An 11,825-nucleotide genomic window follows, 5' to 3' on the forward strand; every position below is an offset into this window, starting at 1 on the left:
AGAGTAAAAGCAAATAAAGTGGAGGCTGTTAACATACTGATAATAAACTCACTGGTCATAATATCTCGAAGGAACTGCAAAGCTTTTGAAGAAGTTTCGATGTCTCTTACTTGTTTTAGTTCTTCTAATGTTTCAATAATGGGTTTAAACACTTCATTAAACCTAATTAGTCCATCATGATTTTCCACCCACCGAGTTTCACACATGGATGTTAACTTACTCCATTTACTATTTGGAACATGTTCTTTAATTTTATTTTTTAATATCTCAGTGCGCATAGCTGATATTTTTATAAAATTTGCAATAGATTTTATTGTTTCAATACACTTTCTGATACTCTGAACCTTACAGGAATGGGCAAGAGCTAAATTTAAAGAATGAGCACTACAGTGCACATATATTGCTGCTGGGTATTTTTCTCTAATTATAGCCTGGACACCTTTAAAACTTTAAAAAGTAAATTTAAAAAAAAGAGTTATAGTTACCAGTCGTTTCAATTTTGTTTTACGTTATAAGATTTTCGGGGGGGGGGGGGTTGAACCCCCAAAACCCCCCCCTAGATACGGCCCTGATGTATACAATATTTATTGCAACTGATGTTCAATTTGTTGTCCATTTACTTCAATGCATTTTTGAAGTCGGTAATTAACTTCCAATTGCACATTTTTAATCACTTGTAGATCGATTAATCTAATTTTTTGTCGAATTATTTACTTTAAAATAAAAATTATTTGGCCTATTCATAATATAAACTTTGGACTTTAAATAGCCCCATAAGAAAAAATCTTATAGGGTTATATCCGGTGACCTTGATGGCCACTCAATCGGTCCTCTTCGTCCAAACCATCTGTTAGAAGTTGCATCAAGAAATTGTCGAACGGCAATGGCAAAGTGAGGAGGTGTCCCGTCTTGTTGAAACCATATCTCGTTACTTGGTAGGTTTTGTGAATCAGGGAATAAAACAACTAAAGCAGGGATAAGTTTAAACTGTAGAAATTGCAAGTACCGCTACATTTTCAAGTTAATACTGTCAACAGAACAAATTCCCGAAATTTGGAAGACTGCTAAAATAATACCTCAATCGTGAACTACAGGCCAATCTCATTACTCTGTAACTTCTCAAAAATTTTCGAAATTATCCTGAATCGGTCGCTATTTAGTCACGCAAAAGAACTCATCTCTGTAAACCAGCATGGATTTTTTAGCGGGCGAATCTTGTGTTACTAACTTATTCTGTCTGTCTAGCCACATCTGTGAATCACTTGATGTTAATACTCAAGTCGATGTTATTTATACCGACTTCCAAAACGCCTTTGATCGGATAGATCACTATATTTTGCTGCATAAATTAACTCAGTATGGTTTTTCAGGGAGATTATTTAATTTATTTCATTCCTACTTGATTGGTAGATCTCAATATGTTGAATATGAGGGCTTTAAATCGAAATTTTTTAAAGTAACGTCGGGTGTGCCACAGGGCTCGAACCTGGGTCTGCTCCTGTTTAGTTTTTTTATAAATGACTTGATTGAGTCACTCACTTGTCATAGGCTGGCTTTTGCCGATGATTTGAAGCTATATTTAAATGTATATGGTTTGGAGGATTGTGTTTTTCTTCAGAACTGTCTAAATACATTGGAGGTATGGTGCGCTGTTAGCAGGTTAGGCTTGAATGCGGCTAAATGTAGTGTGGTCAGTTACTCTAGATCAAAAACACCCTTAAATTTTAATTACTTTATTAATGATACTATTTTGAGTAGTTTAGAGCAAATTACTGATCTTGGTATCACCTTTGACTCTGAATTTACATTCGTTCCACACTTCAACAACATAGTCAAGTCAGCCCTGAAAAGGCTTGGGTTCATAATTAGAAGCTCTCTGAGTTTTACTTTGGAATCTACATTAAGACTGCTTTTCTGTTGCTTTGTGAGATCAATACTGGAGTTTGGCTGCATTATATGGAACCCGCTCTATCAGAATCATGTTGGTCTCCTTGAATCTGTTCAGCGTAAATTTGCTAAGTTTTTGGCCTTCAGGCAGGCAGGATGGTATATATCCGGTAAGAGGGTTTGATCTACGGCAACATTGGAACGCTTCAATCTACATCCATTACATCTCAGAAGATTGATCTTCTCTGTAAAATTCCTGCATGGGTTACTGAATGAATTCATCGATAGTCCTGTACTTCTTTCTGGTATACGTTTCATGGTGCCTAGGCTTAATGCTAAACATCCCCTAACATTCTTTCTGCCAAGGCCTCATACTAACATCCTGTTGAAATCGCCACTATATACAATATGCGCTATATTTAATCGGATCTGTCACAGTCATGTGCGATATAAATTTCTTGGTGGATCATTACTCTTGGGATTAAGACCCATGTGTTTTAAGTTATAGTTAGTAGGTATATTGCAGTTAATTTAATTTTGTTGAATATGTGATTATCTTGTTAAACTTTTATAATTGGGTTTTTATATCATATTAATAGTTATTTGTTCTAATTTTTTGGATAACTTTTGAGATTGTGACTTTACTTTACTTTTCATTCTTTTAGGTTTGTTTGTGTGTGTCTTTTTAACTATATTTTTCATTGTGTTGCAACTGTTTCCTGCTATTGGGCAAGTTGCCTGTTGGAAATAAAGGCTTATTATTATTGTGTATGCACCCATGGTCTTCCATAAAGGTATATTCATATTTCCGCCAACAGATTATTAATGCCTATGAGCTATGATGGTGCCTACGAACTTGGAAAAATTTGACCATTGCATGGTCAATTGACCACACAAAATTTTGACCGGTCAAAATCCCAACACTAACTATCATATTACCTAATTAATAATATTTAAACAAACATAATATTTTTCTGGCATTTATTGATCAATTCTACCATATTAACCCTATTATCACCAGTTTTATTAGCTTATTTTTATTTATTTATCACAACACAACCTTAGTGGGAACTTCAAAAATAAATAAAACAAATCTTTACCTACAATTATGAAATGGGCAAAAGGTCTTTCTGTTTAAACTGATGATAATAAGTTTAAAACATTATAATACGTATACAAACACTTCAATTTAAAAAAAAGGTGATTTTTTAAAACTTTAAAGTGCTTATAAATAAATAAACCAATTTCACTACCGCACTCGCACACAAGGCTGGCATACATTTATATACAAACACACGGTTCAGGAACCCTAATTGTCTAAAAAATGGCTTTTCAGTGCCCCCTTAAGCCATTATATATCTTGTTGTTGGAACTTTGGTTTAATATTCTCTTAATTACTAAAAAAATTATATGTATAAATTAAATGTTTTATCATTTACTTTTTTCTAACTTACTTTCTTTATCTTCAGCAGTCAATTCCTGTTTAGGAAACTCAATGTCAAATGTAATAAACAGGGTGCCATGAAGGTTGTTGTTTTCATAGTTGGGCATACCCTCTCCCTTCTTTCGGATTCTTGCACCGGGCCATGTTATTTTATCTCTGCTTATTGATACCATGTGACCATCAAGATGTTGGATTTCCATTGTGAATCCCACTAGGGCATCCTAAATTATATAAATATTTAAGAACAATCAGAATATTTGCATCGAGATATTTATCATTACTTGTAAAGTAACAGTGACATTAGTATACAAATCATCACCCCTCCTTTCAAATACTGGATGTGGTTGGGTTTTAATTTTTAAAATAAGGTCTCCTGGATCTCCATCCATGTGAGGCTCTCCTTCAGCAGTGAATTTGGTTTCCTGACCATCTACCATGCCTATAGAAAAAAGAATGTAAAAATGCAACTAAAAAGTATTGATTAAAAAAGAAATTACCTGGTTCCACTTCTAACTCTAATGTTTTTTCTTCATTGACTAGCTTAACATTTGGGCATTCATCACAGACAGTTTGCTGCATCATTTGAAACCTGCCAGGGCCAAGGCTTTTGGTTATCATCTCTTGCCTGCAATTGCACTTTCGGGTTCCATGTGTTGGTTTCATTACCGGTTTATTCCTGGTAATCTCAATGAAGTTACCTAAAAAATTTTATTTTGTTTTTTGTAGCATCCATGGACTTAGCTTTGTTGAGTAGCATATAACTAAATTAGACTTATCCCTTACACATATAACCGCTGGACAAAAACAGCAATTTTTTCTTCATTTGGTTTTGTTCTTTATTTTCCTTTTTTAAAGTTTTTACTTAAGATCTATCAATTTTGCTGTAATATTAGAGCTATATTCTAAATGTTAATCATTTAATGTTTGTTTTTATTTGTATATAAGGGAAAACTAGTGAAACCTACTCTTATATTAACCTTATAGTAGACTAAAATAGATGTCAATTATTAATTCGGAGGTTGATTTCCAGTCCCTAATCTACTACTCGGCCTAAATTGTATTATGCATTCAATCAAATTATACACAAATGTATTCAAATTCTAAATAAAAATTAACAAAAGTAACAAAAAACATCAATCCTAAATTATTGCATATGGCTTTGGTGAGACCACTATTTCAAGGGGGCAATACTGAAGATCCATGTTGTTATTGTCCTATTTCACTTCTTGCGGTTTTGGGATTTTTGAAAAGGAGTCTGACTTTAATAGTATTGAGTGTTTTAAAAATATTCACTGTTCCCATGTGAGATCTGTCCTAGAATATTCAAGTAGTATTTGGTCACCATTTTATAAATGCCATATAAACAATTTTGAAAAAATGCAAAAATAGTTCCTATGGTTCATTGCATATAAACTTAAAATTCCCACAGAAGAAATTATTTTAATATGATGCAATGACTAAACATTCCAACCTTAGAAAATTGTAGGATTATGCTTGATTTAAAATTGTTAATGACTTGATAAACTGCAGAGGATTAGAAAAAATTGGTTTAAGAGTTTCTTAGAGAAACACTAGCTGTATATATTTATTTTATTTAGAAATATCAAGTACAAATTATTGTTGAAATAGAGCAGTGTTATTTAAAGTGTGCTCCGCAGAGCCCCGGTGCTCCACGGTCATAATAAATAAATGCATGTATTAAAGTGGACCTGTATCTATCTTTTTTGTATGATTATTAATAAACAATTCACATTTGAGTAAAACTGAAATAGAGTGATAAGACAAATTTCCCAGTCTGGTAAAGCACTTGATATTGATTTTTTTCCTCCTCTTTAAATTCATTTAAAGAATGACCGTCTTAAACTGATTTTATTATATTTTGTATAGTCAAAGGTTTAATATTTATTCTTGGAATATTATGTATATATTGATTTACTATTTATTTAAAAAACAGTTATTGTAAACCTATGGTACAACCATTAGTAAAATATTCAATACTCACAATAGAAAAAAATTTAAAAAAAAAATGATGGATTTTCTTCAGAAGCATAAATTGTTACATGTTAGCAATTTGGATTACAAACTAATAAACATATTTGCGACGCAATATTTCATTTTAATTTCCTGGAGAACCTATATACTGATCTATTCTGAGCAAGCTTAAACTTTATGGTCTGACCCCACCCAGTTTATCACTTCTTGAAACTTATCTTGTTGGACGTGTACAGAAAAAATTGTTCGGGTGGAGCTTTATCAGAAGAATGCAAAATAACTCATGGTGAGCCACAGGGTTCTATTTTGAGGCCACTCCTCTTTATTATTTATGTCAATGATATCGACAGGTCAATTGAGTCTAGGCTGCTGCTGTTTGCTGACGACACTACTGCTCTTTGCAGGAGTACTAGTTTGCAAAAACTGGAGCTGATGCTGGTGGAGGTGAAGTTAGATTTGGGCAAGTGGTTCAGTGCAAATAGACTTAGCCTAAATGTCAACAAAATGGAGGAAGTCCTATTCTCTTTGAGAAATACAGAGGGTACTAATGTTGATAGTTCGGATGGGGTGAGATTCTTGGGTGTTCACTTAGATCCTACTATGATATTTGATAAGCATGTGGAGTTCATTGCAAATAAATTGGCAAAACAAATATTTCTTTTAAAATGCTTAAAACGCACAGTAAATAAGGATGTTTTGTTAATGGTTTACCATGCTCTAATACAGTCCACCTGCAATTATGGTCTCTTGGCTTGGGGTCATGCACCTCAAGCTAGGAGAATCTTTAAACTACAGAAAAGAGCTTTGAGGGTCTGGGTTTCAGGGACGATGTGAGAGACTCTTTCAAAAAACTTAAAATTCTTACACTTCCATCACGGTATATCTTTAAATGTCTAATATATACAAAAAAATAATTTACATAATTATACCCAGAGATCAGAAATTCATACTCACAGCACTCGACAGGTAGATTTCCTGGAAATGCACTTTCTAAGACTCAATAAATCTCGTATCTCAACTACTTATTATGCCCCAAGCTTTTTTAATAAACTTCCTAATAATATTAAAGCTCTAAATGAAAAACTTTTTGCTGCCTCAGTAAAAAAATTACTTGCTGATAGAGCCTTCTATAGCTTTGATGAATATCTACAAGCTCAACTGTGAAAATTGGTGAAAATGAAACAAAAATAGGTTTTAGGAAATTGAAGTTGATATTGGGGTCTCCAAAACTTTAACTGTTTGTAAATTGTGATTATTTTATTTAGTATTTGTGAAATTGTATCTTGGGTGTTATTTTTTTAATATTTTAGAGGGGTTTATTATTAAGGGTTTTAATTTGCAATGTAAAACTTTAATAATCTGTAAGTCAAATAATTTTTTAATATGTATTTATCTACTTGTGACGATTGTAAGAAAATTTTTTTTTCATAAGCATGAATAAACTTTACTAATAAATACTTACTTAATAAATAAAACTTTTCTTATTTCAATTATAATTGAACACCACTTTTTTCTCTGTTGTCTTAATTATTATTATAGTATTTTAGTGCCATGAAGATGCAAATATATTTTGTGAAACGTCGGCAAGTCGGCAAGCCCAATAATATTACAAATCATATAATCTTACTTGGATCATTAAATAAAAAAAATACATGGTAAAACATGTTTTAATTGACCTACCAGTATATAAATCTTCAAGGGTGACATCAATATCCATGATTAAATCCGCCCCTCTTGGTACTTCATTCCTTTGTTCACCCCCGCCAAAATGAAAGCCAAAATCACCAAAAAAGCTGGCAAACGGATCCATTCCGCCATCCATCATACCGTCCTTCTGTAAGCAATCTTCTCCACAACGATCATACTTTTTTCTCTTGTCCTCATCGGAAAGGACCTCATAGGCAGCCCCAAGGTCTTGGAACTTCCTGGATGCATCTGGATCCTCTTGATTCTTATCAGGGTGAAGTTCTTTGGCTAAACGGCGATACGCTTTTTTAATTTCATGTAGACTAGCCCCTTTGGAAACCCCTAAAATTTTGTAAAAGTCCCTGCCAGCAAGGACTATTCCTAACCATAAAAAATTAAGGAACACTAAGGAAAAACGCGACAAATCCATATGGAATAGATTTTTTAAATAGTTCGGGACCTATAACATAACAACTTTACGGTACTTTAAGTTAACTAATTCCTTATTTTTACTTTAAATAGATTTTTCTATAGGGGTTGACAACAAGAAACTGCTAACGTCAAATAAAAAGCATGTCCAAAGAATGTGGAACTCTCTGATTGGTTGGAGTCGGTTGATCAACCTGTCATCATCAGCTGTTTAACATCTGTTTCAAATGTTGCCAACGGTAAAAAAATTAAAAGTAAAGCTTAATGAAATTTATCACCACACTCCTCCTGTAAAGAAAAGGTCATTAAATATACTAAAATTAATAATTTTTAAAAAGGGAATTAAAGGGATAAAATATTACAATTAACAAGGCTGTACATTGAACTACAGTGCTAGTGGTCTGTCAAGAATGTTGGTTGCACTAGTTGTCAAATTTGACAATTGACAAGAGGTAACAGCTGAAACGTAAACAATCATATAAACATAACCTAAAAATTACTAGGTGTGTTCTTTCCTGTATTCTGAGTCAGAATTACAAAAAAATACTCTTCTTGTTTTGGAGGAACCATAAACAAATAAACCTCGATATGGCTAAAAACACATCCAGCTCAGCCTTTAGGAAAATCGACGTGGATCAGTATTGTGAGGATAATTATAAAGAGGATGAAGTTGACCAAGTTGGACCCCAGGGACCTGATGAGAATGAAGTGAAAAACTTACTTCAAAAATATCCTTTTTATGCTTAATTTACAACAAAGTATTATTTATCTTTTTAAAATTAAGGGATACACTAAATTCTAGCATATTCAAAACTCATATCAAATTTACCAAGAAAACCATCAACTAGAAACCACTTTTTTTAGTAAAAACAGTGCAAATCATTGTGATCTTGTTTCCATCAGGATTCTTTTATCTATATTCTTTAAAACATTGGTGCCAATATATTTAAAATCTCAGTGTGTTTTTGGTGAGAAATGCACATTGAACTTCTAGATCTCATTGTCTTACCTTGCCTTACACTATATTTGTTTCCAAAAAACAATGGTACTTTAATAATAAATAAATAAATAAGGCCAATATTCATACAACACAAAGATACAGTATTAATTAAAGAGATGAAAAAGTATTAAATAATTCTAAATATGCAAGGGTGGCGAAGTCGAGTCTAAATGAGTCCTATTCTACTTAACCAACCATAAATATTCATGTCTATGAGGTAAAGCAAAACAAAACAAAACAAAATAAAAAAAGTCTTAAAAGAAAAGAATAAAAACACTCAATCTTAAATAAAAACATCAAAACTCATCTGAAAGTGGGTTGAGTAAGTTTATTGTGTTTTAGCATGTATGGCAAAATGAGGCATAAAATATTAAGTCTTATATTGATGTGAACAAGATTCTTGAAAGATATGGTGCAAGATATTAAAATAGAGATTAGCTAAAAGTTTATGGGTGAAATTGTATAAGATTTATTGCCAATTTTTTGAGATTTATGATCATATTTGTTTAAGTAAAAAATCAAATGAGTACAGCCATTCCGCATGCCCTGTATAATATTTTTATGAAGCATATCAAGGCAAGTATCAAGATAGTATTAAAAAGTACAGTAGTTGAAGCCTGAAAGCACTAGTAAAAAGACTAGACTGAAAAGGACAAGTTAACATTTTCCATGTCATATTTAACCTGAACAATGCCCTCTGCCTTAACTGCTCTACATGTTCACTAAATCATAGTTAAGAATTGAGTATTACAACCAGTGAGATTGACAAATTGTAGATGTTTGATTTTACCAGCTGAACTCCATTTGAAAAGCCATTAAGTTCAATTTTTTGGAATTTATTTGTCAGAGGACTCGGCAAGTAAATCAAGTTTAAAAGATTTTTACTATATACTTATTACTTCATTGATTTTCGTGATTTGATAAGTGTTTTTGTTCTATACAAGTTTATATTATAAGTAAGAAAGAGTTACTGCAACTGAAGTTCAGTTTTATATAGTCAGCAGAGTAGCTATGGGAAGGCTTGGGGCCCTTCAAAAGGCCTCCTTGTTTTTTATAGTTGGGCAATAAGTATGTTTTTATATTAGGTACTCTTTAGCCTTACTTTATTCTAAAATAAAAACATGAACAAAACTATAAAAATTAAAGTAACTAGAATTAAAACAGACAAAAGAAAATACTATTATATCTTAATGAAATGCTGTTAAAACTATTGACTCATACATATGCATATATCCACCCAAGTAATCAAGTAAAGCTGATAATAAAAATAAAAAAATCTCCAAATTTTCAAAAAAAAAAAAAAATTGAAAGTAGGGGAAGTGGTATCAGGTGCATTAAAATTCATATAAAAAAGTATGACAATTGGTGGTCCATATATTTTTTTAAATTTTCAGTAATTACAATTAATCACTAGAGAACTTTTTTGTCTCTATATGTTGTTTATTAGAATTATCATTATTCTCAGATGGTATCAGTCTATTGACCATTACCTCTCTGTCTCTATATAGCTAATTTTGGAATAAAAATAGAGACTACTATTATTTCCTTTAGCCATTAAACAAACTATGTTCTGTATAAAATCATTATTAGTTATCCCACCCATAATATTTAAAAAAAGCCTTCTATACTTCCTTAACCAAACATCACAGGAAAATCTATTGATGCATTAAAACTGGTCCTATCAAATGCTCCATTAGGAAGCAAGAATCAACAAATTAAGGTAAGATATACAAATTGATAGAGGCCTAATCTATTCTATTATTGAAATATTGTTGAAATCAAGAAATGGTGAGGTTCTAACAAACAATTTTTAAATATTTCAAAATAGTGCAATTTAGATGATGTGTTTTTGGAAAATCTGATTTTGAACAATTTGGATGAAAATAAATGTTTGAGATTTATTTATTGACAATAAACTAAAATTTGAAAGTGATATCACACAATTGTTTCCAAAAATATCAGCAAATTGTTATGCTCTTAAGGTGGTAGCAGGAGAGGTTGATTTTGAAAGGGCAAGAAATGTTTCTATCTTTTTAGTTGAATCTCATTCGAGGTATGGTGTATGTTTCTGTGAGTGCATGCACACATTACTTATTTAATAGTATTTATATCTTGCAAAAGAGAGCAATCCGATGTGTGTGTTATGTGAGTCTGAGAGAGTCTTGACAACTGTTTATCACTCATAAAATCCTATCATTTCCTTTCTTATTTATATTGGAGTGTGTTTGCCTTGTTCATAAGAAATTTAGAATTATCAATACAACAAATAGGCACGAATATAGCACACAAGTTGACAAGGTAATGATGTGCTCTTGTCTATGCCTATAAGTTCATTAATCAAAAGAACTCTTTAATCATCTTCCAGCAGATTTGAAAGCTATAGTTAGCTGGAAACTTTTTAAAAAATGTGTTAAAGGGCTCTTAGTAGCAAAATCCTATTATGAAATAACTGAATTTTTGCTAGATAGGTTTTAGTCAAGTTATTTGTCTTTTTTGTTCTGCGTCATGTAATTTTATTTAATTTACTTATCATTAATTTTGTTTCAGTTGTGTTTGTTTATATCTATTTTCTCTTTTAACAGCTTTGTCAACAAATTTACTTTTATGAAGTATATTGATTGATTGATATACTCTATTTTTGTAGGAGAATGCTCTAAATGTAACCTTAAGGGTACTGCTCTCTATTAAACCCTCCCAAATAGAAGAGGCAGTAGGTTCACTAGATCCCGACCAATTGGACGTTTTAATGAAATACGTATATAAAGGCTTTGAAAACCCATCGGAAGGAAGCAGCGGGCATTTGCTCGTATGGCACGAAAAAGTGTTTAATGTTGCCGGAGTAGGCTGCATTGTTAGAGTTTTGTCGGATGCTCGTAGGGCCTAAAATAAAATTGTATTTATGTTTTTTTTTAATAATTTTGTTTTGTATGCTGTATAAATTTAAATATAATAAATAGTTATTAAGAGAAATTTTACGTCTATCATTGCTAATTTTTCTGAGGCTGCTGGTGATTTTAAAGCAATTGGAACAAAATTAGAACTTTTGTGGATTATCGAGCAAAGCGCTTTCGGCTAACAAATAGCCATCATCAGTGCTACGTAAAAGATGTAAAGAATATAACTTCAAAACTTCACCAGAATTATCACACTTACAGGTGAAAATAAACAAGACACAAATAACTAAAATTAAGCTTGAAATTATTGATAATAATTAATTTTTGGTATCACGACAAAATTTATTTTAAATAAACAAATTTAGATAAACGTACGTCACAATTTAAACATTAACAAAATTTATATAATTTTAAAGTTCAGACAAAGAAGACAATAATCATCGATCAAAAGACTATACATATATACAGAGACAGAACTTAATCGTTCTTATGC

General features: G+C 31.7%; 2 protein-coding genes across 2 annotated transcripts; one reads left to right on the top strand and one right to left on the bottom strand.

The window, feature by feature from the left end:
* Window positions 1-2,853: 2,853 nt before the first annotated feature.
* LOC126743606 (dnaJ homolog shv) lies at window positions 2,854-7,591 on the bottom strand. The gene is made up of 5 exons (XM_050450774.1): window positions 7,004-7,591; window positions 3,829-4,029; window positions 3,613-3,770; window positions 3,342-3,552; window positions 2,854-3,284 (listed from the first exon to the last, which is right to left on the bottom strand). Exons 1-5 carry the CDS (start codon window positions 7,437-7,439, stop codon window positions 3,220-3,222), a joined length of 1,071 nt encoding a protein of 356 aa, XP_050306731.1. The 5' UTR covers window positions 7,440-7,591; the 3' UTR covers window positions 2,854-3,219.
* Window positions 7,592-7,903: 312 nt separating this feature from the next.
* On the top strand, window positions 7,904-11,408 carry LOC126743607 (actin-related protein 2/3 complex subunit 5-C). Its single transcript, XM_050450775.1, has 3 exons — window positions 7,904-8,166; window positions 10,086-10,158; window positions 11,083-11,408. The coding sequence occupies exons 1-3, from the start codon at window positions 8,027-8,029 to the stop codon at window positions 11,320-11,322; spliced, it is 453 nt and encodes a 150-aa protein (XP_050306732.1). The 5' UTR covers window positions 7,904-8,026; the 3' UTR covers window positions 11,323-11,408.
* Window positions 11,409-11,825: the final 417 nt, after the last annotated feature.

Source organism: Anthonomus grandis, chromosome 13 (genome assembly GCF_022605725.1).
Source record: "Anthonomus grandis grandis chromosome 13, icAntGran1.3, whole genome shotgun sequence".
NCBI classification, from domain to species: domain Eukaryota; kingdom Metazoa; phylum Arthropoda; class Insecta; order Coleoptera; family Curculionidae; genus Anthonomus; species Anthonomus grandis.